At 45.4% G+C, this 27,493-nt stretch overlaps 1 protein-coding gene across 10 annotated transcripts in view; it reads left to right on the top strand.

The window, feature by feature from the left end:
- Positions 1 to 210: 210 nt before the first annotated feature.
- ZXDC (ZXD family zinc finger C) overlaps positions 211 to 27,493 on the top strand; it is a 48,050-nt gene continuing 20,767 nt past the window's right edge. For 2 of the 10 annotated variants that reach the window (XM_059706746.1, XM_059706750.1), the window contains exons 1-8: positions 215 to 1,333; positions 4,055 to 4,207; positions 4,305 to 4,383; positions 5,343 to 5,473; positions 7,819 to 7,989; positions 11,329 to 12,005; positions 13,072 to 13,131; positions 13,784 to 13,868. In XM_059706746.1, coding sequence (XP_059562729.1) covers positions 352 to 1,333; positions 4,055 to 4,207; positions 4,305 to 4,383; positions 5,343 to 5,473; positions 7,819 to 7,989; positions 11,329 to 12,005; positions 13,072 to 13,131; positions 13,784 to 13,868 — 2,338 coding nt within the window. In that variant the 5' untranslated portion in view covers positions 215 to 351. Of the gene's footprint in view, positions 1,334 to 4,054; positions 4,208 to 4,304; positions 4,384 to 5,342; positions 5,474 to 7,818; positions 7,990 to 11,328; positions 12,006 to 13,071; positions 13,132 to 13,783; positions 13,869 to 15,044; positions 15,440 to 22,177; positions 22,348 to 24,557; positions 24,660 to 25,726; positions 27,376 to 27,493 lie in introns of those variants that run through there. The other 8 variants (XM_059706741.1, XM_059706742.1, XM_059706744.1 and 5 more) reach the window with 8 other exon arrangements.

Below are 27,493 nucleotides of genomic sequence, written 5' to 3'. Positions count from 1 at the left end.
ACACGCCCGGGTGCCCGGCTTGGTCCCCAATGACTCACCCATTCCCCAGATGAAAGGGGATTGCCATAAGTCAGGCTAGCCTCCTTCTCGCGAGCGCTCAAACCACAACTTGGAGGCAGAGGACCAGCCCAGCTCCCCGGGGGCCGTGCGGGGCTGTCCCTGACGTCACGTGCCAGGGGGCCACACGCCCCGCCCCGCCCCGCGCGGCTCACGCGCACGCGCGCTCGGTCCTGCTCCGCGCCGGGCTTTGGCGCCGACTCTCCCAGGCAGCCGCACGGCGTCGCGCACGGCTGGGCGGGGCGGGTCGCGCTTCCTCCGAGCGGCGGCTGCGACGCCCCTGCAGGGTCCAAGATGGATCTCCCGGCGCTGGTCGCTGCCCCGATCCCGACCCCGCGCGGGGCCCAACATGGCGGCGGCCCCGGCCGACTCCGCCGAGGCCCAGGCCCGCCCCCCATCCAGGGCCCCGCGCGCCGCCGCCTGCTGCTGCTGCGGGGCCCCGAAGATGGCGGGTCGGAGCCGCGGCGAGGGGAGGCCGGGGCGGCGGCGGCGGGTCCCGGGCCGAGCCCGCCGCCCCTCGAGGACGACGACGACGACGACTCCTTCGTGGTGCTTCTGGAAGTGCCGCGCGGCGCCGCGACCGAGGCCTCCGGGCGGCGGGAGGCTGAGCCCGGCGCCGACGCGAGTCCTGCCGGCCGGCCCCAGCTGGGCTCCAGCGGCGCCGCCCCCGGCCCTGGCGCGGCGGCCCTCGGGGACACCGTCGCCGTCGGCGGCCAGGACTTGCTGGTGCGCCTGGACCGCGGCGTCCTCACCCTGGCCTCGCAGCCGTCGCCCCCCGACCCGCCGGCGCAGGGGCCGCCGCCCCCGGGCCCGCCCGCGCCGCCGCCGCCGGAGGAGGCCGCGAGCCCGGCCGAGGGCCGCCGCGGGGCCCTGGGTCCCGGCGCGCTCGGCTACCGCTGCCCCGAGCCGCAGTGCTCGCTCTCCTTCGCCAAGAAGCACCAGCTGAAGGTGCACCTGCTGACGCACGGCAGCAGCCAGGGCCGCCGGCCCTTCAAGTGCCCGCTGGACGGCTGCGGCTGGGCCTTCACCACCTCCTACAAGCTCAAGCGGCACCTGCAGTCGCACGACAAGCTGCGGCCCTTCGGCTGCCCGGTGGGCGGCTGCGGCAAGAAGTTCACCACCGTGTACAACCTCAAGGCGCACATGAAGGGCCACGAGCAGGAGAACTTGTTCAAGTGCGAGGTGTGCACGGAGCGCTTCCCCACGCAGGCCAAGCTCAGCTCTCACCAGCGCAGCCACTTCGAGCCCGAGCGGCCCTACAAGTGTGACTTTCCCGGTAACCCGGGGCCTGCGGGCGGCTGCGGGGGGTGGCGGGCGCCCGGGCCCCAGGGCCCCCTCCAGTTGCTCCGAGTGGGTGTGGTGGCGGGGCCCGGCAGGGTGTACACTCGGTGGGCCAGGTGCGAGGGGCGGGGACGGGAGCTCTCCCGTGCTGGGTGTGTGTGTCCTAGCTGTTCCCGGGGCACCTGACCCCCTGCCTGGCCGTGGGGATCAGGACCGCGAGCTCGCACAGGGGATCACAGTTGTCCTTCCCCAGGGTGGCGGCAGCAGATGGCTCTGAAGGTGCTTCTGGTTAGTGAAAGAGAGAACCCGTCTTCCCAGAGTTTTGTTAGGAGACAGGTCTTTGTTTTCCTCCGTCTCCTCATTCAGAAACATTCACTCAGATACTCGTGGGGCACACCAATTGGTGGAGCTGTCCAGATGTAAGGCCTTAAGATGGTGTAGCACAGATTCTGTGCCTTTAAAAATAAATAAATAAATAAATAAATAAATACACACACACACACACACATATATGTATATATTATTGATTCTTTACAGAGAGGAAGGCAGAGGGATAGTTAGAAACATCGATGAGAGAGAAACATCCATCAGCTGCCTCCTGCACACCCCCTGATGGGGATGTGCCCGCAACCAAGGTACATGATTCCTTGACCGGAATCAAACCTGGGACCCTTCAGTCCACAGGCTGATGATCTATCCACTGATGCTCTATCCACTGAGCCAAACCAGTTAGGGCGATTCTGTGCCTTTTATACTATTCTTTGGACTTCACAGTTTTGTCAAGTTCTTAAAATTACCCTCCTGTGACAGATGAAGTGACTGAGGCCGAGCAAGGTGGAAGAGAAATCCGAGGTTCTTTGTCCACAGTGATTGCCTGCAGCGGCGGGGAGATAAGGCTTCCATACCGTGAATTCTTTACCGGGGTTGGCGGTGTAGGTGCTCTGAGAGAGAGTGCCCCAGGGAAGAGAAAATTCCTTCCTAGGAAGGAGCTGGCCTGGGGAAGTAGGGTAGGAGGCATTGCTGGTGGGAAAAGCTGCAGGGCCGAGGCAGGGCCTGTGGGCTGGGGAGGGTGTGGGAGGGCCAAGCAGAGGGTGAAGGACCTTCCACCACCAACTCATTAAAACAGAAAGGCAAGCACGCCTAACGTGAGTCCCATGGGTGTGTTGACGTGTATCACACATTCGATGCTCTCCTAATGTAAAATATAAAATATACTCAAGTATAGAGAGCTTGGAAGAGTGAAACGCAAAATGCCAGCAGGTTCTAGAGTTTCCCTCCCATGTGCTGTAGATGGTTTCATGTGGCCCTCTTCCTGGAGGACGTGGCTTCAGGCCACTGATTGGAAACCTCTTTCTGTCATACACTCTGGGAATCTACTGTGGCTTGAAGACTGCACAGAGGGCATGATTCTGAGTATACTACTAGGAAAATCAGGGGTCTAGCCTGCTTTAGGCCAGGAGGTCTTCCTGAAGTTTTGAGCTCAATGATCTGTGGGGTGTCAGTGTTTGAGATGGGGTAGAAGCAGGAGAGGGATCAGTGAAATGTTCCAGGTTGAGTTTCCTTAGGGCTGCCCTAGGGATAGGCAGTGGGAATGGTGAGGGGGCGCCAGATGCAGAGGCAGAATAAAGGGCTGGTTTGTCGATGGGGGTTTGTTCTATGGAGGCACAGATTTAGCTTGCTTGGATTTATCTGAACAAGTGTATGACTTCACCAAAGCCCAAAACAGGGAAAGGAAGGGAACTGGGGAAGAGTAGATTTATGGCAAAGAGTATGATTTTAGGGCATTTAGAGAGGTCGATTTTCCCAGTTCAGTGTTGCCAGGGACAGGGTTCTTTGGGCCAGTACTTCTGTGTGGTGCTATGCAGCATGTATCTGCTGGGTGGCTCACAGGCGCTGTGGTAGCATGTTAAAGGCTCTGAGAAGAGCTGCTATGAAGACACTTGATAGGCATCTTGCAGCCTGATATTTTCCACCCTATTTGAGCACTGGATGTTTTTGTCAAAGGATAACAATTGGTGTGGAAAGTCTGGGAGTTGCTCAGGCAAGCTCCTTTGGATGGTGGCTCACCTGGGGGCTGAGGATGGAGGTGATGGGAAAGACCATGTGAATGAAGATGACTCCAGTAACCTCCTTTGACAAAGTAGGGAGCCTTCAGGAAATGGGCAAAAGGAGAAAGAGAAGCCAGATGTCAGGTGGGGGCTGCCTGTTGCAGAGGATATCAGGGACGACATTATATGTGTAGAGGATGCAGCATCACCCCAAGGGCTTGAAGGTCTCAGATATTACGATGGTTTGTGGCCCTTCCAAGCCCAACCCTAACAGACAAAATCTTGTTCCTTAGTATCTAATTTCTCCCATTGGATTTTCTTGGATTTCACACCGGCCTCATTGACATTTGAGTTCTCAAAATGTATGCAAGACCTGTGCCACAGAATGGAGCAGGTGGCTGCGATTGGAGGACTTTCCCTTGATCAGATCCTTCATCTCTAAGTCTTTTTAAAACAGATGGCTTTCGTGTGCTTGTTGGCTACTCTTAGCCAATCCTACTGTAGCTACTGCAAAGCCAGATGTCAATGGTAGTAACTTTCCAGAGGTGCTTCTGAATCATTTTGTCCCTCGTCTGCCTCAGTGCCAGCAGTGTCCTGGATGGGGCTAGTGTAGCTGTCTTCTGTGATTTTACCACACCAGTGAGCAGGTTTTTGTTTTCTTTGTTCAGGCTGTGAGAAGACCTTCATCACGGTGAGTGCTCTGTTTTCCCATAACCGAGCCCACTTCAGAGAACAGGAACTCTTTTCCTGCTCCTTTCCCGGTTGCAGCAAACAGTATGACAAAGCCTGTCGCCTGAAAATTCACCTGAGAAGTCATACAGGTAATGAGCTAGGGAGTGCAATGTAATTTGGATCCAAGATCTGTCTTTGTAGTAGCTTGTATTTATAATTACTTGGTGTAACTTTTTCTTTTCTAAGGTGAAAGACCTTTTATTTGTGACTCTGACAGTTGTGGCTGGACCTTTACCAGCATGTCTAAACTCCTGAGGCACAAAAGGTAATTTATACATTTTGGTTGAATTACAAGTTTTGAAAATGAATGGATTATTTCTTAGTAGCAGAAGCCTATGGATAAACTATCTCAGATTTCTTTAAGTTATAAGGAAAGCCCAGTGTAGATAATTTAGAAGTTCAGAAAGCTTTAAGAAGGAAAACACTGAGAATCCTGATCACCCAAAGTCACCCAAAGTTTTTTTCTTTGTATACTTGTTCTTAAATTTAATTGGTACCTGTTGTGTACAATTCTATACTTTTAAGAAAATTATGGTGTGGAATAAGCTTTCCTCATGTCAATACAAACTTTCCATGGTGATAATGACGACCTTGGAGGGCTTAGCCTATAAGAAGGTGCTGTTCAGCACATCTGTGTATTTCATGTAATCTTCCCAAGAACTCTGACTCTGATGTTCTTACTCTCTGTTTCGCAGTGGGACTCAAGAGGTTGGGCAGTTTGTGCATGCTTGCATAGCTGGAGTTTTGAGTGTTTAATATACATATGTTACTCAGAAAAAGACAGTGTTTATGCATGGGCTTGAGAAGGTCCTTTTGCCTTTTAGTGGATTTTCTGTGCACACTTCTTGTTGCCCTCTGTGGATTGGGAAGCTTGTTTATTATTGGGATTCTTAAACTTGAGGTAGCTTTATCAGTACATTGAGACTCAGCTCTTTCTAGATTGAAGCAGCACTGATTTTTCTGTGTCTGACTCTGGGGTCCGCTGGGTCATTAAAGTAAAGTAGAATTTCTAATTACAGGGTGGCTAAATTGCAAATCTGCCCATGTGGGCTAGAGACACAATTAAGGTTCTCTGAAATGTACTGATAAAAGTGTTTTGTTTTTTTAATGCAAAGCATTTGTAGTTTGGTATATTTTGCAGAATTTTAATCAAAGAATCACCTTTGAGGCCTGGTGCCTCTGGGCTGTGTGAGTAATCCGTGTCATGTTTTTCTGTCCTGGCAGGAAACACGATGACGATCGGAGGTTTATCTGCCCTGTGGAAGGCTGTGGGAAGTCATTCACGAGAGCAGAGCATCTGAAAGGCCACAGCATCACCCACCTGGGCACAAAGCCGTTCGAGTGTCCTGTGGAAGGTAGATTTTAATACGTTATTTTGAGCTGTAAACTAGCACCATATCCACATTGATGTTGTAATTTTTAGCTGTTTAAAGGTAAGTTTTAGTTGCCTAAGGGCAAGGTGAGTATAAGTTGTAGCATTAGATTTACTTGGTTTTTAGTTAATTGCTGTATCTTGAGAGCATTGTATTGGAAAGAACAGACTTCAAAATCAGACCTGTTTTGACTGTTGGCCCTGCAGTGCACTTACTAGATCTGTGGCTCTAGTTAGTTACCTGTTTAATTTGGTGGCTGTGAGGACAGCTGGTTGTGTACATGTCCCTACCAGGTCATGAGCTGCCAAGAACCCCATCAGTGAGAAGGTTTGTGTTTTCTTTGTTCAGATAGTGAGAAAACGTTGGTGTAGAGCTCCAACAGTGGAAAATCAGGGCATGAAGGAAGGTGGCTATATTTTTGAATCTGTCTTGTTTTCCTTCTGACCTGCATGTAGGTTTGCGGTCTTATGGACTGGTTAAGCAGTTGAGTAGTCAGCAAGGGAGTGCCAGCTCCAGGCTTGGCTTATGTCCCTGACTTAGGGCCATCTGCTTGGTCCCTCTGGGCATCAACTTCTCACTGGTAAAATGAGAGGAATAGGCCTTAGAGATCTGTTGAGATAGCTTCTAACCTTAAATGTCATAGAATTATGGCTGTTTTTTTAGTAGTAGCTTGATAGAGATGATTAGTATAAATTTTTTAGCACTTGAACATTAAAGGAGTTGTTTAACACTTAATTTAACTTAATCTTTCCAGCAGCCCTGTGTAATGGGCAATGAAACAGGATCAGAGTTAACTTGTTCAGGGTCACACATCTTACACACAAATGATGTGGAACTTCAAATCTCCTTTTTAAAACAGAGTTTGCTTTCAAATTTAATTTCTTATGGTGCTGCTCCAAGAGGTATTCAGTGTATGTCCCTTGCTAGTGGCCAAAACATGGGCATGCATTGTCTCATTATTCTGATACCAGAGGCTCGGTGCACAAATTCATGTATGGGTGGGGTCCTTTGGCCTCAGGGCCGATAGGGGCTGTCTCTCCCAGTCCAGTCCTGATCAGGGCCGATGGGGGAGGGAGGAGGGGAGGGACCAGGGGAGGTTGACTGTGGGAGCGCACTGACCACCAGGGGGCAACTCCTGCGTTGAGCAACTGCCCCCTGGTGGTCAGTGCGTGTCATAGCGACCAGTTGCTTAGGCTTTTATATATATAGACTAGAGGCCCGGTGCACAAAAATTTGTGCACTCGGGGTGAGGGGTCCCTCAGCCAGGCCTGTGCCCTCTTGCAGTCTGGGACCCTTCGGGGGATGACCACTTGCTGGCTTAGGCCTGCTCCCCCGGGGATTGGGCCTAAGATGGCAATCAGACATCCCTCTGGCAGCCCGGCAGCCCTCGGGATGCCCACTTGCCAGCGGGGAGCAGACCTTAGCACTGCTGAGGAGGCAGGAGGGGCTCCCACCATCACTGCTGTACTGGCAGCCATCAGCCTGGCTTGTGGCTGAGCAGAGCTCCCTCCTGTGAGAGCGCATTGACCACCAGAGGGCAGCTCTTGCATTGAGCGTCTGCCCCCTGGTGGTCAGTGTGTGTCATAGCGACCAGTCATTCCCAGTCTTTCTGCTGTTAGGGTCAGTTTGCATATTACCCTTTTACTATATAGGATAGAGGCCTGGTGCATGGGTGGGGGCCGGCTGGTTTGCCCTGAAGGGTGTCCCGGATCAGGGTGGGGGTCCCGCTTGGGTGTCTGGCTAGCCTGGATGACGGGCTGATGGCTGTTTGCAGCTGGTCACACCCCCTTCAGGGTGGGAGTCCAATGGGGTGCCTGGCCAGTCTGGGTGAGGGCCTGAGGGCCGTTTTCAGGCTGGCTGGCGACTGAAGCTCCCAGCCTCTCCTTTTTTTATTTCTTTTTTTTATTCTTGGATTTATTTACCTTCTATAGCTGTCACTGGAGCTGAGAGCTAGCTCTAACTCTGAGGCCCGGCTCCAGCTCTGAGGCCGTTGCTGGCTGAAAGCAGGTATCTGGAGCTTGTTTAGCTTCTATAATTGCAACTTTGTTGCTTAGAGTGTAGCTTAGAGCAGGCCGAGGCAGGCGGGGAACCTGGCTTCCTCCATCACTGGAGCAAGCAAGCCTCCTGTTCGCTTCAGCTGCCTGGCTGCCGGCCACCATCTTGGCTGGCAGTTAATTTGCATATTCTGCTGATTAGCCAATGGGAAGCGTAGCGGAGGTATGGCTAATTACCATGTTTGTCTATTATTAGATAGGATGATGAGGAAATGTCAGCATTGGTTCCTTGATAATCTATAGGTTTAACACTTATCATTCGTTTTGTTCCAGGGTGCTGTGCCAGGTTCTCCGCGCGTAGCAGTCTCTACATTCACTCCAAGAAACACCTGCAAGACGTGGTTGCTCCAAAAAGCCGTTGCCCGGTGTCCAGCTGTAATAGACTCTTCACCTCCAAGCACAGTATGAAGGCACATGTGGTCAGGCAGCACAGCCGGCACCAAGGTCGGCTTGATTTATGACCCTCTTAGGGAGCTACAAAGATGTGTAAGCTTGACCTGTGTCAGAGAAGCAAAAGGGTGTCACTCCTTCCTTAGCTCCTTTCACAAGTTGGCTGAGTCCTAGGTTGAGTTACTCTATAGTGCAGTGAGGTCTTACCAGCCCAGGGAGCATGGCTGCCAAGCCTAGTGGCCTCTTTGGACTCTGCTGCCACTTGCTTCTGCCTCACTAATCCTTGTCTGAAGTGCTTACCTTGAAGAGTGTTTAGTATTCCATGTTGCTGCCTTTTCCTGTGTTCAGTATTCCATGTTGTTGGCTTTTCCTGCACATGTCTCCTAAATCTGTATCCCCCTGTGATCTCTGTCCTAAGTTCAAAGCCTGCTTCTCCACCATTTCTGTCTTTGGATCTTTTTTCTAAGTCCTATCTTTCTTTCTGAGCACACTCTGTGTCTCTTCTCCATCCTACTGCTGAGGAAAGTCCTTGAAAACAAGAACAGAATTGTGTTTCAGGATGTGGCCAAGGCAGGGGTGTGAGGGCTGAGAAAGAACCATGACAGTTCTCCAGAGGGGGAGTCTGGGCGCACAAGGGCTTGTTCATCTGGCTACATGGTGGCATGGAATTTAGAATCCCGCCTCTTGAGGCCACATGCACAGTCCTACAGTTAGGATTTTGAGGGGTCTGGATTGCTACATGGCTGCCTCCCCTGCTCACATCACCCTGATCTCTGGGGCATGGAGGGGTTGCTGTGCCTGGCAGGTCCTAGCCAGTGAAATCCTGGCTAGCCATAGAGTTACCTGAGCATGTTGTTAACCAGGCCCTGCTCATTGTCACCTGTGTGACAGGTAGCACCAGCCTTGGGGTGCAGCCAACTTCCCAGCTGTGTGATCCTAAGCAGGGCACAGGTCTGTCAGCCCTGGTTTCCTCATCTTTTAAACACAGAATTTGAGTGGTTCTCAGATTGAAATGTTGAGTTAAAGTACCTAGAGCAGAGCTTGATGAGTAGTTTAGTTCAGTGAATATTTGTCCTTTGGCTTCTTTTAATCCTATTTAGTGTGGTCATTTCTTCCCTCTTTTGGCTGTAACAGTGATTGCTATTCAGCTTTGTATTTAAAGAAGCTGCCCTTCTAGACACTAGGTGTCTTGAGGACTCATGGTAGAGATTGTCTCCTTGGCTCACAGAAGCTTGTCAAGTGCCTTATGCTGCTGTTCAGAGGCTCTCGGTGATAGAACAGGTTCTTGCCTCTGTCTCTACCTGCCCAGCTCTGAGCTGGTGTTCTGTGATACCATGCGCCCAGCCTCTTTGCTCGTTCCCCTTTCCTAGCCTGGCTCATTCAAAAGTCAGCAACGGCACTGTTTTTTGCTTTGGGTGTGAGAACCTCTCAGATGCTTCTGTGGTGCCTTTTTTCCACACCGCATTTATGATGTGACATTGACTTACTTGTGTGTCATTATTCCCTGTCACAAGTTAGGGGTAGATGACCAGGTGTTGGCTCAGTGCTTGCCTTGGGAGAAATAGATGCTTTGGAACCCTATATACTAGGGACTGACTTTGCCAGGGGCTATGGCAGTCTCTGGATTAGCAGTTTGAGTTCTTCCTTACAGTGGTCCCAGGATTGGGGGTTCCGCATTACTCTGTCACTGACAAAAGAGGCTGAGGTGGAAATGAGAAGGATTTGCCTGGGTCACATAGGCAAAGAAGGACTGGAGCAAGGTCATGATTGTAACCTTAGGCTAGATGTTCTATTAATTAATGTTTATTTAGTGATTTTTTAAAAATACCTGGCTCTTACACATAGCAGGTCTCCAGTAAATATATTTAGAATTACTAAAATGCTAAGTAGGAAATTTATGAACAAATTAGTATCTATTTGCACTGAGATTATTATTAATCGTTTTATAGGGAGCTGAATCCTCAAGATTGTCAAGGGAGTTTTTGGAAAGTTTTGAGACAGACAAGTTTTTATTTTAATTTCTCCAAAGAATCACTATCATTTTCTTTCAAATGTTTCATTAGTACTAAGAGATAATTAATGAAGACGCAATAATATATTGATCCTATTTTTAACTATGAAGTAATATGACAACTAAAGAAAGTATATTCTAAATTTGATTATTTTAAAATTTATTTTGGGGGCAGACGCCTAGAGTAGATTCTTTCATAGATTTGCATGAAAAATATAATAGGCACGCTGATGTGGTGTCCACAACCAGAAAGTATGAGTTTGGGATTAGCTTAATGGTTGGTGTGGAAGGAACAGAGCCAGGAACTGAGAGCCTTTTCCCTCTGGCTAGACCCTGGCACATTCTAGAAGCTGCAGGCAGGAATTTCTTAAGAAAGAATAACATCGGGTCCTTGCTTGTTTTCGGATTTGGGGTGATTGTGTGCACTTGTGTATAAACCCCCGACTTGAATATTCATTGAAATTTTTAAAAATTATGGTAATGTTCATTATTCCCCCAAGGGTGTTCTGATCATTTAAGTTACTTAATTGGATAACAAATAAATAATTATAGTATTGGCCCAGTACATAAGACAAAATGAAGAGGGATCTACTGGAATTGTTTGTACTATAATTATTAAATGCTGCTTAAGGGCCAGGCACTGTGCCTAGTGTTGAGGGACAAAGTTGATCAGACAGACTCTGCACCCTCAAAATGATCATAGCAGGGGTGGGTGGATGAGTATTAGAAGTTGGGAATACAACTTCTAATGGTGGAAGGGGAAGGGATTCACCTCCAGAGTGCCTGGGGGACCTAATCTCAGTTCTCTGCAGCTCCCTAGAGCTGGGTCCCACAGACCCAATTTTTCACCACTGATCACCCCAGATGACTCAAATTTGTTTTAGAGTGGCAGCTAGTTGATGAGTGAGGCATAGAGTTTGAAGAGGAATGAGCTGATACAAGCTGATTCCAAAAATATCCTCAGCACCAGAATTCACTTTGTATCTGACGTCTGAAGATTGGTGTGCCATGGAAAGTTTTAATCTTTTCAGGTGTAGTTATTGTGGTATAGCAGAAGGAGTACAGGATTTAAAGCCAGAATGACATGGTTCAAGTCCTGTTACCAATTAATGTGACTTCAGAAAATGTTATTTAGACTCGAGTCACTTCCTCTGTCTGGAGAAATCCCTGTCAGTTTGAGGATTTGAGACAACATGTAAAATGCCTGACATGTCATCATGCTACCTTCGTTCAGCATGTGGCCATTTTCGATGTGCCACGCAGCAGGGGCAGGAAGAAGGCAGTAGATGGTGCCTTTAATGGGTTGCTTAACATCTTGAGTACAAATAAAACTTCTTAATCTTTAAGGGCATGTAGTAACTAGTGCGTTCATTCCTTTTCAGATCTCTTCCCTCAGCTAGGAGCTCCAAGTTCTCTTCCTCTCAGCAGTGAACTAAGCAGCCCAGGCCAAAATGAGCTCAACAACATTGACCTGGCCGCGCTGTTCTCTGATGCACCTGCTGATGGGAGTAGTGCAGCAGGGGCCTCGGACGAGGCGCTGACCTCTGGAATCCTGACTATTGATGTGACTTCTGTGAGCTCCTCTCTCAGAGGGAACCTCCCTAATAATAGTTCCTTAGGGCCGATGGTCTTGGTGGCCCACAATGACATTCCTTCCAGCCTGGACAGCCCTCTTGTTCTCGGGACAGCAGCCACAGTTCTTCAGCAAAGCAATTTCACTATGGATGATGTGCAGACTGTAAGTGCAGGAGCATTAGGCTGTCTGGTAGCTCTGCCTGTGAAGAACTTGGGTCAGGACCCAAAGGCTTTGACCTCCAGCAGCAGTTTACCAGCGACCACCACCACACTGACCTCTTCAAGCACCCCACCAGGAAACACCAGTGTCCCAGAACTGCTGACTTCAATCAAAGTGGAACCAGACTCGCCTCCTGGCCCTGGTGCTGTCAGGCAGCAAGAACGAAACAGAGAGGTACCTTGGCCTGTGTTTTCCAGCCTTCCAGGAAGGCATAGTCCTCAGAAAGACACAGGCCTCAGTGCAGGGACTGGCAACTTCTCTTTGGTATGAAGTGCTATCTTCAGTCACTACCACCTAGCTTGCTTCTCTTAAACACTCAATTTTGAGGATGTTCTGGATGAATTATTTATGTGTAGACATTTCTTACTCTTTGCAAAAGGATGGAGCCCTGGACTACAAGTTTGGAAATCTGAATTCTGATCCTGAGTCTGAACTGATTTCATTTTTACGATCTTGAGCAAATCACTTAACCTGTCTGAGCCTTAAATTCTCAGTTCTAAAATGAGGGGGATTGGTTAGATGATTTCTAAGGTCCTTTTGAGTTCTTTGTGTGATAATGTGTCTCTTTTCTTGAAAAAATTGGGAGTGTTTCATAGTGTTGAAATATCCTGCCTTTGTGCTTTTCACAAAACAAGTCCTTAGACTTACTCATAACTAGAGGAAGAGGAATCATGACATCAACTGTCTTTAAAATTTTAATGAAAACTTAAACATCACTCAAAACAATTAAAAAACAACAACACTAGAATTAAGGGGGAAAAGGGAGTGGTTTGTGAACCTTTGTTTCTGGAAAGTTGGGAGTAGTTCTACAGTATTGAAGCTTGACAGTGAATATACTTTAATTATATTTGTCAGGTATACATTGAACAATTTAATTTAAAAAATAATTTAAAGATTCTTTGAATCTGACTTTCCTCAGGCTCAGATGGGAATGATCAAATAGGTTTTTTCTCTGTGACACAGGTTAAATTTGATGGTGATATTGTTCAAAATGTTAAATCTTATTTTACCACATTTAAAAAAAATGTTTAATCCTTTAAATTAGGATCAATTTTGAGGGATGTGATTAACTTATATACCATAGAGCCAGCTTTTTTATGTCTGAGTCTGAGAGCAGCTCTGTCACAAGCCTTTTCTGGTGTCTCACTTGTTGTGGGAGCATAGCCACATGTGCTAACCTCTGCTTTGGTGGCTGCAGCAGTTGCCAGGTGTGCAGGTGCCTGGGCCAGAAAGGGAGATGGCGTGGGGAGTCACTACCTGAGTAACTGTGGGTGGAGGTAGGAGGAGCCACCATGACCATGATCCTGACCCTTGTTCATTTTCTTGCTAGCTGAGTGACGGGCTGCCTCGATTCTCTGAGCACAGATGGTGTGTGGTGAATGGGTTACAGGTATGCCATGAGCTGTTTAGGGGTGTTCTTTTTCTTTTTGTAGTGATAAGTACAAACTTTTTCTTATAAAAACATTCACAAATTTACAACAGTTGAAGTCCCATTTAAATACTATTTGGCTCCCTCAGTAATCTTCCTGAATTCAGTAACTAATTATTATTTTGGTATGTAAGGTTTTGAGTTAAGCACCTGCCGCCAGAGCGGCCTCTGCAGTGGGTATATGAGATAGGACCTCCCCACGTCTGCCATACAAGTATTGTGTGGCAGGCTCTGAACAATGTTGGAGTGAATTAATGCTGCAGTAAATTATCACTGAAGGAAGGGTGGTTATTTGTTTCAGACAGCAGAGAAGTATATAATTCATTTTTTAAGAGTTTCTGTGTAAAATATTTTAGTATTTTAGACTTTGGAGGAATAAACGTGGCTTCTCTGGATAATAAAATTATGTATATTGTTCCAACTCTGATTTTGTGTAGCCATCATTATAATTGGATGTAGCATTTGATTCTTGGTGAGCCTTTGCTGGAGATTCTCAAAGAGTACTGGACTCCGCTCTGTTCAGGAAGCAGAGTTATTACATCTCACTAGTTCCTTTGCTACCCTCCCTTTGCTGTTTGGGTCAAGTGACTGACACACATTTCTTTGATCTCAGGAAAGTGGGGGCTCAGCAAGAACTGATTCCCGAGCCATTCAACTAGCCAAGAAAAAAAAGCAGAAAGGAACTGGGAGCAATGCAGGTGAGGCTGTGTGTGCTGCAGTGCTGGGGGAGTGAGGGTTCTGAGTGTTACTTTGGGATTGAATTAGGGACAGAAGAAACACATAGAATGGGTGTTTCTATGTTCTTTGTGTTCCTTTTATGCTCAAAATGCCCTTTCATCAACTCCTTAGTTTTATGTGAATTTAAGGAAAAAAGAGTTCCTAGCAAAATTCTCAGCATCAGTGTGGACATATTTTATTTACCTAAAAAAACGGAGTGAATATTAGTGGTTGTTACCAGGTAGGCTGCAAAGTAAAGAGCAAAGCAGACCAGGTGTCAGAAAAATAGAGGTAGAAATCTGATGCTTAATGGCTGCTGGCCTTTGAGCTTAGCGTTAAGAAAATGCTGAGGACCGGCTGCTGCTGTCCACAGAGCCAGTCCCTGGGTGGCATGAGGCATTAAGGGCACCCAGTTCAAACTTATGTTGAAATCTAATTTTAAAATGTCAACAACTTTTTGAATTTTTAAATAACACTAAGTGGACCCAACAAGACCTGCTTGCTAGTTTGTGGCCTCATGTGCCTATTTGTCCATCCATCCTGAAAGTAGAATAGTGGGATGTAGTGCTTAAAGGAAACTATGGTAAATTCTTTTGTAAAGGTAACAGTGAATTCTTTTTAATATTATTATTTTATATATTTAATTTGTCTTTTATATTTATCTAAAATGTATTTATAAAATGTCAGGAGGTATGTAGGATTAGCAATATAATTTTATGTCTTTCTGTACTTATTAACATAGGGCTTTTTCTTTAAAATAATAACAACTCCCTGTTTTGATCAGTTCTCTTAAAGCAAATATTGTCTTATAAAGAATGTTGTATATATCAGTGTTTATTGTGACTGAGAAAGGTTACCATACAGTTCACAAAGTACCCAAATAGGACTTTTTAGAGATAATAATAAAAGAAAGTATGGTGGTGGTGATCTATAGAATGAAAGAGTTCAGCACATAATTAGGCAAAGTTGATGAAGAAAACCAAATACTAATTTATTTAACCTGATAGGTAATCTCAGCTTGAAGGGGAAAAAAATACTATGAACATTTAGGAATATAATACATGTTATATCCATTGCATTGTTTTGAAGCAGCATTATACATGTGGTTTTATATTTTTTAAAAATATATTTCAGCATTATCTTTTATATCTTTTCAGGGACACTGAATAAAAATAGCTATATATTAATCATACTATCATCGCTTCATTAAAAATTAACACGATTTCCTTAACATCAATATCTAGCAAGTATTCAACTTTTGTCTCAAATCCCATAAATGTTTTTATAACTGTTTGGATCAGAATCTAAATAAGGCTCATATGTTACTGTGTATTGACATGTTTTTTAAGTTTCTTTTATATCTATAGGTTTCTTCTTTTCTCTCTCTCCGTGTATTTGTTGAAGAATTTGGCCAGTGTGGAGTTTGCTGATTGTATTCAGTATAGTGTAGTTTAACAGGTTCCTGTCTTCAGTGTTTCCTATAAATTAGTAATTACACCAGTAGGTTTGATCTGGTTGAAGTTTGATTCTTGGGGTAGCCTGGGGGTTAGCGAAACTCTCTTGCAGTGCGGGGCTCTTCCAGGGGGTCTTTTTTTTTTTTTTTTTTTTATTGCTTAAAGTATTACAAAGAGTATTACATATGTATCCATTTTATAAGAAGGAAGGAGAGGGATAGAGAGTTAGAAACATCGATGAGAGAGAAACATCGATCAGCTGCCTCCTGCACACTCCCTACTGGGGATGTGCCCACAACCAAGGTGCATGCCCTTGACCAGGATCGATCCTGGGACCCTTCAGTCCACAGGCCGACGCTCTATCCACTGAGCCAAACCGGTTTCGGCAAGGGGTGGTCTGTCCTGTGTTGTTAGTAGTCGTTGATGATCAGTGACTGGATCTATTAGAGGTTGCAGAAAGATGATATTCTGTCTTTCCTTTCTCATTACTAGCTAGAATACTTCTGTAAAGAGCAACTTCTCATCAGTTTTTGTTTTGGTTTTTTTTTTTTTACCCTGATACAGTTCATACAGGAAAGTCAGAATAAATGTCTAAATATTTCTGTTTATGAGTTTTCAAAATAATGAGCTGGTTTCTTAGCATATTATAATAGTGGTCAAAGTGCTTTAAACATTCTATAGGCTTCTATGGGACCTGTCAAGTATTCAGCCTTCATATGTGAAGATAGTAGAAGAATTTTCTTTAAGTTCAAAAGCTCACATTTTGCCACCTACATACCGTCATTGCAAAGCACTCTTGTGATGGAGGAATGTAAATATAGGCCCACATTCCCTTTTCCAAAACCCTTGGGACTGTGTTTATTTCTTCTGACATTTTATTTTGTTTGTTTTTTAAAAATATATTTTATTGATTTTTTTACAGAGAGTAAGGGAGAGGGATAGAGAGTTAGAAACATTGATGAGAGAGAAACATTGATTGGTTGCCTCCGAACACACACTGACCGGGAACGGAACCCATAACCTGGGCACGTGCTCTGACTGGGGATCGAACTGGTGACCTTTCTGTGCATGGGATGATTCTCAACCAACTGAACCACACTGGCCAGAGCTCCTCTAACTTTTTTTTTACTGAGTCAAAGAGCAAAATCCCAACTATGTCTTGTCTAGAGGAGGCACATGCTGGGTAGAAATATCTAGGAAGGTTAAAACTGAGATAAGAAAATAAAAGAAAAGCAAGCAAAAATCACAAAGCAGGGTTAATACTACTAGCATTGGAAACATACAATTTAAAGATGAGCACGTGAGGCAGAGAAGATTGTCTCTGTTTTTGGTTGCTGTTCACATATAATACTAGGCGACTTGTGACCATTTATGTGAATATTTATATGAAGGCTTACAATATCTAACAATACAAAGTAAAAACCTATGGAAATCTAGAGTTGCATGAATAAAAACCTAGCAACATCCGAAGTGGTTAATTTAACTCATTATTTGCAGATCAAACGGCAAAAGATCTGAAAGGTATTTACAATGGGAGTAGTAAAGTTGATTCAGTATATCTTACTCCATGACTATGGAATATTTATTGAAATTAAACTGAACAAATTAGGCCATCTGGAAAAGCATTACAAAGTCTTTAGGCACAAACCCCCAGCCTGACTATACATTTTTGACCGTACTATGGTAAAATAGGAAGTAAAAATTACTTGGAAAACAAAAGAAAACTTACCAAACTCTTGGGTTAATGAAGATGTAAAAGCTAATTACAAATACTTATAGAAAAGATAGATAGGCATGTGGTTAAAAGTTTGAATTCTGAGCAAGCAGCTTTTCTGTGCTTCAATTGTTTCCCTTGTAAAATGGTAATAAAAGCAGTTATATTGGATTCTTGTGGGGGTTAAGTGAGATAATACAGGTAAAATGCTTAAAGCACTTTGAATCTTAGCCACTTGTTAAGGCTGAAAAGCAGGGGATGTGGCTAAAGCCAGTTGCAAGTTTAAGCCTGTGGGTGCCTTCCTATTAAATAAGAGAAAGGAAGCTAAGTGGAATAAGCTGTTATTGCAGGATGGATGGGAAAAGAATAAATTTAAGAAGAAATAAATTTAATCCAGAAATCTGGATTTTGATGCTGAAATATGATAACCTATTCATATTTTAAAAATTCTGTGTGGGTCAAACAAAAAATCGTATGTAGATACAGCTTCTAACTTGTCAGTTTCTACTTCTGAGCAGTTTTACCAAGAAAAAAAGGCATAATTAAATTTCACAGATTCAGTGGAAAAATAACTGAGTATCATGTAACCTCTATGATAATAAATTGGAGTGCTTGCAACAAAATGCATATTTTTCAAGAAAACAAATCATCATTATTCAAAAATCACCAATAACTGTGGATGAAGTTAGTATTTCAGAATCTCATGCTTGCCATTGGTTATACAGCTTCTACTTGTCCATGGAACATGTATAGTAGTCACTGTTCTAGAACTTTTGTGGAAAATAGGGAACACCCATGATCTGGATACCAATGTCTGACAAAGATACTCCCCAAAATGGGAGCTGTAGATTGATGATGGAAATGATGGAAATGTTCTCAAAACACAGGATCTGGCAATATATTTAACCTTATATTCTGAACAGTGAGGTTTAGTCCATAGCTTAAGGATGATTTAATGTTGCTACTGGGTTTGTTATCATAGGTCGGTCAAGAACTTTATTATTTTTCTCAACAGATTCTGTATTTATTTTAAAAAATTGATATCCATTATTGATGGAAATAGAATATAATAAAGATTCTGTAGCCCAACCAAGAGTCAAAATTATACTTAATGGCGAGCTAACAGAGGCATTCTAGATGCACATAAGAATTACTTTTGTTACTATTATTACCTTTGGTATTTAATTTTGTTCTGGAGATTCTTGTATTGAAATAAAGCAAGAAAGAATAAGAACCATAGGTAAGGAGACATACAATAACTTAAATATGATTTGATTGTTTATTGGAAAACCCCCCAAAATCAACTGAAAAACGATTAGGAATTAAAAGATATTTAAGTGGCCAGTTATAAAACATATAACCACCTGGAGTGTCCTGTATGGCAGCAGTAGCTAATTAGGAAATGCAATGGAGAAAATACCTCACAATGGCAACAAAAATTACAAAATATCCGGGAGGAAATTTCACAACTGTGTAGAACCTGAATGGAGGAGACATAAAACTTGACTGAGAAAATGAGATGGGGACGCCTTCCTTCTGATAAATATTCCTGCTGCGTGTCCGAAACAACACAGATACCACTCCTTGCATTCTGATTGGAGGTGGGGTGGGGGTGGAGCATTTGATAAAACAGTAAATCATGTGATAAATGTGAACAAAACAAGGAAAGGGGTCTGTGATGGTTTCCAGTTTTAAAAAGGTAGACAGAGGCCTCACAGGGAAGGTGGCACATGCAGGAGGTGAAGGACTCCTGATGAACACCTGAGAGGGTTGGTGGAAAGGTGGTTGTTGGCAGAGCCAGTTAGGGGAAAGTTTTGGCAAGTAAAAAGCCTGTGGGAGGCCAGGCTGCTTAGGGCCTCAAGGTCATTGTCATTTGGCTTTCACTCAGAGTCAGATGGGAAAACAGAGGCATAATTAAAAGGTGATGTGATATTTTTTAAGGGATGGTTCCAGCTGTTTTTCTGGCAGGGGGGCGAGGGGAAGTTAGGGGCAAAAAGAGCAGGTAGAGGTTTCTTCATTTTCCTGCAGCAGGGAAATGAGAGTAGCTGAGATCAGAGTGGTGACTGAGCCAGTGGGTAGAGATGGATAAAATAGATCTCATAATGATAACAAAAGTAATAAAGTATCTTGGGATCACCAGCAATGAATATACAGTATACTGGGCCTGAATGAGGTCCTGCTTAAAGTTTTAAATTCATCTGGAGGAATAATTTAGTGAGAATCTCCATGCAGGCTTCGAAAAGGAGAAACAGTGAGGTGGGGAGACAGTGAACTGTGCTGTGACCTAGGCATGCTGAGGAATGTTGGTGATGAAAGCCTGGCCGGTGCCCTGGAGGAGGGCTGGTCAGCAGGACAAATGGGGACAGCTGGAGTGTGGCACAGAAGTCATTAAGCAAAGGACTAGTGTTCAGTAAATGGTTTACTCTTTGGAAAAAATAAAGATGCATTTTTTATGCACTTTCCCCTGCAGCTCCAGAAAATTACTGGGCTGTTTCCAGAAAATTACTTCTAATGTTTTGATGTTAAACATTTTCCTATGTGTATAAACAGCCTAATTTTGAAGAAATGGCACTTGCATATTTTTATCTGCTTTTTACTATTAATATGAAAATTTTTCATTGTGAATAAATATATTTTTATAGTATATCTTCCACCCCCCTTTTATTAAATTTATTGGGGTGACAGTGGTTAACAAAATATTCAGGTTTTAGGTGCACAATTCTACAACACATCATCTGTACACTGTATTGTGTGTTCACCACCCCAAGTCGTCTCTGTCCACCATTTACCCCTCCTCCACGTCTTTCTACCCCCAATTCCCACCCCTCACCCCCATCCACATTCACCACACTATTGTCCATGTGCCATGAATTCTTTTTTTTCCTCTCAATCCCTCCACCTTCCCCCCACCCCTGAAAGATGTCAGTTTGCTCTCTATGAGTCTGTCTCTGTTTTGCTTCATTTTGTTAATTAGATTCCACATATGAGTGAAATCATATGGTATTTATCGTTGACTGGCTTATTTCACTTTGCATAATGTTTTCTCCGGGTCCATCCATGTTGTTGCAAAGGAAAAGATTTCCTTCTTTTTGTGTGTGTATATTTTCATTGATTTCAGAGAGGATGGGAAAGGGAGAGAGAGAGACAGAATCATCAATGATAAGAAAGAATCATTGATCAGCTGCCTCTTGCACACCCCCCCACTGGGGATCGAGCCTGCAACCTGGGCATGTGCCCTTGACCAGAATTAAACTAGGACTCTTTAGTCCGCAGGCCGATGCTCTTATTTACTGAGCCAAACCGGCTAGGGCAAGATTTCCGTATGTATGTATGTATGTATGTATGTATGTATGTATGTATTATCTATCTACCTACCTACCTACCATTTCCTTCTTTTTGATGGCCCAGTAATATTCCATTGTGTAAAGTGTATCACAACTGTTTTATTCACTCATCTACTGATGGACACTTGGGCTGTTTCCAGATACTTGCTTTTGTAAATAATCCTGCAATGAACATAGGGGTGCATATATCCTTTCGAATTAGTGTTTCTGGTTTCTTCAGATAATTCTCAGCTGTGGAATTGCTGGGTGAAGTGGCAGTTTCATTTTTAATTTTTTGAGGTAACCCCATATTGCTTTCCACAGTGGCTGCACCAGTCTATTGCATTCCCACCAACAGTGCAAAAGGGTTTCCTTTTCTCCACACATTCTTGCCAACTGTGGGTTTATTGATGATAGCCCTCCCAACAAGTGTGAGGTGATATCTCATTGTGATTTTAATTTCAATTTCTCTAATGATTGTGATGTTGAGCATCTTTTCATGTCTATTGGCCATCTGTATGTCCTTTTAGGAGAAGTGTCTATTCAGGTTCTTTACCCTGGAACAGTGGTCGGCAAACTCATTAGTCAACAGAGCCAAATATCAACACTACAACGATTGAAATTTCTTTTGAGAACCAAATTTTTTAAACTTAAACTATATAGGTAGGTACATTCAAGTTTAAATTCAACTTTAAATTCACGGTTTTCGTCGCTTCTTCTTTGTAGCTATCTCAAACAGGGCACCTAAAAAATGTTTCATTTTATAATAATAAAGCCACCAACACAAAATAATTACAATTCTTAAATTGATGACAAAAATACCTGTAGGATTTGCAGCTGGTTGGAAAAATACAGGTAACTTTATGCTTCGAGTAGGTACTTTTGTCACCTGCGCGCGATTTGTGGACGTGACTAGCACTAACCACTGCACAATGAGACTGCTGACTGACTGGCTCACTCAACTCGTGCATGAATCACGTGCCCTCCTTCGCGCCGCGTCTCCCGTTGCCCCACCGACAGACACCCCCCACTTCTTCTAACGCCACTTCTTCAAAATAGACTCGCCCGGGCCGAAAACTGACTTCTGCGCATGGGCCACGAAGTTTCAGTTGCACTGTACTGCCCGCACGTGGCACTCAAGGGGCCAAAGAGCCGCGGTTTGCCGACCACGGCCCTAGAAGGAAACATAGGTAGCAGAGTCAGTTGTCGAGCCAGGCTTTGAATCTAGGCCATTGGTTTCTGCCTCGGATTTCCTGCTGCTCACAAACCTGGCAAGTGTCAGAAAAACCTTTCCAGAGTGTCAGGATTTTTCTTTCTTCTTTGTACTTAATTATTTAAAAACCCTATTTTTATGAAGGGATGATTTTTGTAAAGGAAACTGTACAAAAATAGCCTGAAGAACATGGCAGCCATTTAGCATGTGCCGAAGTGTCCAAGGGGTGGGTGTGATTACCTGTTTTCTTTCCTCTTCCTTGTCCGTGATTCTGCTGCGCCCATGGTTGGTTTGCTCAGTGGTCTCAGATCTCTTGCACGCCTGTAGCTGTGGAGTCAGAGGGTAAGGAAGAGTCTCCACCTTCACAAGTCTGATGTCTGTCCAAGCGACACATAGGAGTTTGTTAATCTTTCTCCTGTTTTCTTCACCTCTTACCTCATGATCATCCCTGTTCAGTAATTTTAATTCTGTAAGGCTGTGCAGTGACAGGTAATGGGAAGGCTGACTCCCCCAGAGTGTGGCCTCTGTGAAGGCAAGGGCCTGAACAGCACAATGTACAGTGCATTGTTGGTTTGTTTCATTTTAGGAGCCTCAGGGTCTACTCAGAGAAAAATGAAAGGTGGCAAAGTCACTCCTACTCACTTGTATGCAAACCAGAGTGGTTGGTTGTGTGGGAACCTTGTGGTGCCCGGCGGAGGTCTGCCAGGACCAGCTCCAGCAGCTGGGGTGCAGTGTGTTCCGGTCCAGTTACTGCAGGTAAGAGCCATCGAGCTGGGAGGAGGCAGGCTCGGAGGTGTCCTGGTGAGAGCCGTGGGCACAAACTCAGGGCTCTGTCTCTGGGTGCTCCTTTCTCTCAGTGAACGGCCATTCTACCACTGTTCCAAGTCCTGTTTTATATCCTAAATCATCTGTCCATAACCCCAGCTTCTCCCTTCATCCCACCCACTGAGCTACATTTGTTCAAGCTTTTATCTTCATTAATATCGACACATCTGTGTCAGAACTCTCTATATGTGCCTGGTCCCCCCTTCCCATGTGCTCTGTCTTCTGTAACGTACTGGGAGTCCTGTGAGGTGTAGACACATGCCTGCTTCATTCCAAGGCCCCCTGTAGCTGTCTTGAGCTGCATGGGCTGCCTGAGGATGGCCACAGACAGGCACTGCAGCCTTTGGATGCTGTGGCACCTGGCTCACGCTGCCTGCCCCTCCCCAGACCCTGCTTCTCTTTTCAGGGCTGGGGTGCAGGGGCTTCCTCAGGCTGCATTAGTCATCCTCATCTCTGGAGACTGCTGGTAGCACTCCAGAGGATGTAGCCTTTATCTAGTAAAGGTGCTAGCTTTTAATTTATTTTTTTTCCCCGTTTTCATTCTTTACCAAACTGAGCCCCTGAAGGGCAGGGCCAGCCACCTCTTAGACTATGCCCCGGGCCCAGCAGACTCTGCAGCTGGCAGCCACTCCACGAATGCTCATTAGACACATTCAGCTCCACACCTCTGTGTACAACTTTATTTCCAGTCTCATTTTTGAAGGGGCAGGATAGAGACGTAAGGTAATTTGGGTTTTAGAACAGAAAAGATATAAAAGCTGAGGATATGCCCCTCTGACCTGACCCGATCACATCCTGCCCCTTCACTGAGCAGTCTTCTGTGTCCTGGGTACTCTGGGGCCAAAGAGCACTGTGTGGCCGGGGAGTCCCAGTTAGAGATGTCATAGAACATCTGAGTCCTGAGCTGATCTGGAAGAGGGAGCAGGGAGTCCAGTCTGTGGAGTCTAGTCCTGGGAGAGGCTCATGAAGGAGGTAGGACCGTGCTGGCTATGGAGCGTCTGTAGGGTTCAGATAAGTGAAAGAGAGGTAGCAATGGGTTGGGCAGAGCCTGAGGGCGCCTGGAAGATGGGCCCAGTGGATGGCCATGCGGCTGTAGCAAACCAGAAGCAGATGTGAGCGTTTTGTGGGGGCGGGATTTGCCTGCAGAGAAATGAAAGATTTTTCCAAGATAAAGGTAGTGGAGGGGGCCCAGTCTGAGCCTTCTGAACATGGTCAAAGCCAGCAAGCAGATCCCAAGTGAAGATTGCAGGACTCGAGGTTTTGACATGGCAACTGTAAGGAAGCTGGTTCCACTGGAGCTAGTTGGAAAAGGAGTTGTGGTTATTTTTCTAAGGAACACCAATTAAAGATGTCAGTTTTGAGGTAGAGAAACCTGGGTTTTAATCTTTTATCTTTCCCTTACTAGCTAGGGTAGTCTTGGGTAAGTTACTTAAGCACTTGGGGCTTCCGTCTTATCACATATAAGATGGGAATGATAGTGAGTGCTCAGTGCTTGATACAGAAGGTTCTTGAGACTGGAAGGAATGAGAGATACTGATGGGAGTGATGGTGGCACCAGGATTGAGTGATGGGAGCTGTGGATGAGCACAGGCTGACATGCAGATGAGAGGTGGAGTGTTAAACAGTTCCCTTTTCTGAATTGGACAATTAGGGGCCTGATAGTCCCAGCTTGACTGAGGGCTGGATTCAAGGCAGAGATGAGCCTACCTGTGTGGTCTGAGAAGGCTGCTGGAGAGCAGTGAGACACTGAGGGAGGGGTGCCCGGAGCCTCCGTCAGAGTTCAAGAACAACCCACAGGAGAGAAATTGGCACTTGGACTGCGGGGAGGTAGTTGAGTGTGGGAGAGTACAGGAAAATTCCAGAAGAAAGGCTTGGGAGGGAGGAGCAGCCAGACGGCAGGCGGTTCAGCTCCAGCTTAGCCCCCTGGGCCTTAGGCTGGGATCAGGGTGAGAGATGAGGCTCTCAGCCCCTGATGCCAATTGCTGCTGGGTTCTCGGGCCTCACCTGGGTCAAGGGGGTGCCTTGCCTGATACACGGGGTAGGACCAGTCCTGCATGTGGCATTAATAGACCTACTCAGGCTGAGGTAGGAATGCTGTCGTGCCTGGTTAATAAAACATGTGCTGTTGCCTCCCTCCCCAGGACGGCCCCTCAGGTGAAGGAGTCTTGCCTGTGGTGCTGAGCCCGCAGTCTTCCACCTTCCACCCCCTGCTCGCCATTGGTGTGCCCGTCTATGTCCTCCAGGTCTGATGCTTTACACGTCTTTGGGTTTGTTAGTAAGATTATCACCAAGCTTCCAGCTTCAGAGGCTGGGCACTGAGGTAGGCCTCGGGTGGAGATCCATTGGGTTGGTTGCCTGGATGTTTGCCGCTTTCTAGAAAAGGTGGGTAAATGGCCAGAAAATAAAAGGATAAGACTAAAGCTCAAATTTGTTGTCATTGTAGCTCCTACTTGTAAATAAGGTGAACATACTCTTTAAAATATTTTATATTGAGAAATTCTAGTCACTTCCTTCAGTGGGAAGTTAGTTTTAACCTGTGGAAAAATAGACCCAGACAAATTAGTTTTCTTAAGTGGATAAGCTGGGCATAGGTGGCTGTGGATAATTCATATTTGGATATAAAATAATGAAAGTATTTAGCTTATTAAATTTCTAACAGGCTTAAATATATACTTAAAAATCCGTACAAATAGAAATTGGGCTATCAATAACTGCCACACGTCCAAAACGGAAACCATCCCACACGCCACGATATTTTGAATTTAATTAAAAATATAAATTTGCAATGAATCTTATAAAAATAAATATATTACTCACAGTTCCGGTGTTCTTGAATATTTTCAGTTGAAAATTTTCACGAAAAATGAGTTTTTAAAGTGTCTAGAGACGCTTATCGTGTACAAAGGGTTAAACATTTTCCTTAATGTCAAAAATGAATTTTGACTAAAGCACTGATATGAAGTGGGAGCTCCCAGACTGCTGTAGTGGGGACATCCAGAAAGCCCCTTTAGTGTCTACTACATGCTGCCTGGTGTTCCCATTCACAAGATCACTCCTAAAGAAATCGGGTAGGGTACAAATAGCCAAACGCTGGTCATCATGGCCTTGAATCTAATGAGGTAGAAACATTTCTCTAAAAGGTAGAGGTGGAGTAGTTTTTAACAGAAAAGTCAGAAGCACCTGGCTGGCTGGCCCTGCAGGTTATGCTGCTAGTTGGTGAGCGGCTGTGAGGCTGTGAGTGGTCCTGTATTGCCTCAGCCCCCCCTCCCCCCCCTTTCTGACCTCCTCATTACTCTGCTTGGTTTTGCAGGAGGTGCATCCTGCTGCCGGAGGGGCTTCTGGGCCTGAGGACACGCACAGCACAGGCAGCACTGTCAACCTACAGGACCTGCAGTGAAAGCTGCCCTCTACTGGGGGACCCAAGGGCGACGCCTCCCATCTGTGTCCCCTAGAGACTCTGTTACGTGGTCTTGCAGGCCTGGCTGAGAGCCCACTTGGTTTCTGCTCAGAAGGCCAGCCTAGTTCTTCAGAGACTTTTGGGTACACTCATTGAACATGTTTTTTCTTACATTCTATCAGGAACCAGTTAGGGGCCGTTCTGTTTAAAACTGCCTTGTCTAAGCAAAGTGCTTCAGTGAGGCAAAGATTGCCTTCCTAGCAAAGCACACCCCTCTTCTGTACTTGTGCCTGTGTGCGCACATCCCTTGTCCCATTCATCTGAGCCATAGAGCACCAGTTGCATTTACAAAAACAGACTTGTGCAGGAAATAGAGAACAGGTCCCCTAGTGAAATACAACTGTATCTGTAGTAAACCCAGAAGGGGTCTTTCAGCTTTGCGGTCTCAGCATTTGCCCTGAGAGAGATCTAAATGCCCTGCTTTCCCTTTCTGAGAGCTATGTGACAGGCTGTTTCCCACCCCTTTGAATGGTGCTTGTAGCGGGGTTGACTTTTGTCACACTGTGGGGCAGAAGTGGGCTGCTTGTCACAGGAAGCCGAATTCTCATCCATGTTCTGGCAGTCCAGGCAAGCTGCTGGTGTGAGAGGAAATTATTGAGGTGAAGTGGACATATCAGGGGCCCTGTTTGTGAGCCCTCTGTGTAGACCAAATTTTGAGCTCACAGTTTGGAGATGGTAGAATTAAAACATTCAAAATAATTTTTTAAAATTCTGTATTTGGGTACTAATGTTTAATAATAATTTGACGATGGTTTATAAAGTCATGTTCAGAATACTATAAATTATGTGCAGGATTGTAATGATGGCATGTATATGTTTTTGTTGAGGTTGAAGGTGTGCATATCATGTCACCACGTATTTTGCAGTGTTAATTCTGTCTTGCAAAAGGAGACGAGTTGATAACCTTGCACATATTTATTTGTTAATTGGTTAGTGGACTGGACACGATCACTCAGAAATGCTGTGTTTGCCTTATGCCTTTTGAAGTGTGTGTTTATTAAGATGCTACTTTGGTTCTCAGACTTGGAATCATCCAAACTCTGCCCATCCTGTGTTTCTTTGTTTCTTGAGTGTTTGGACTTGGGCTCTTGGGAGTGACCTAGCATTCAATTGTGATTCCTCTCTGTCCTATTCTGAGGTGCCATCCCCTCCTGCTCAGTGCTTCTCTAGCTGAAGGAATTTAGGCCCCATTTATAAATGGTTCGTACAGAACTCTGTGCTGCTTCACAAACAATTTCTGTGCTCATGTGGCACCTCAGCCTCCAGGTCCTCCAGAAATCCCCTCCCTCTCCAAGGAGCCAAGCCTGTTGGCCAGGGTGGCCATACCTCACTGACCTCCTGAAGGAGGACGTACTGCTGGACCTTTCTCCGGCACGTCCCCCAGTGAATGTCCACTACAAAGTGATTGGTACTGACTGTCAGTTTTCTGGGCACTGAGGTCCCCTGTTGGCAGTGGACCCAACCCTAGTGCAAATGAATAAAAGTTTTTGTATAGTTACATACTGAAGGCTTCGCTTGACTTACTTTAAGGAATTGTGTCTATAGTGTTGACATCACTTTCTCCTTCAGTCAGGAATAATAACCCTCCCATCTGCCCAGCTTGCTGCTTTCCTTCCTTGT

This window comes from Myotis daubentonii, chromosome 8, assembly GCF_963259705.1.
Source record: "Myotis daubentonii chromosome 8, mMyoDau2.1, whole genome shotgun sequence".
NCBI classification, from domain to species: domain Eukaryota; kingdom Metazoa; phylum Chordata; class Mammalia; order Chiroptera; family Vespertilionidae; genus Myotis; species Myotis daubentonii.
Note: the sequence above shows the minus strand (reverse complement) of the source record. Positions and strands in the feature narration are given on the sequence as shown.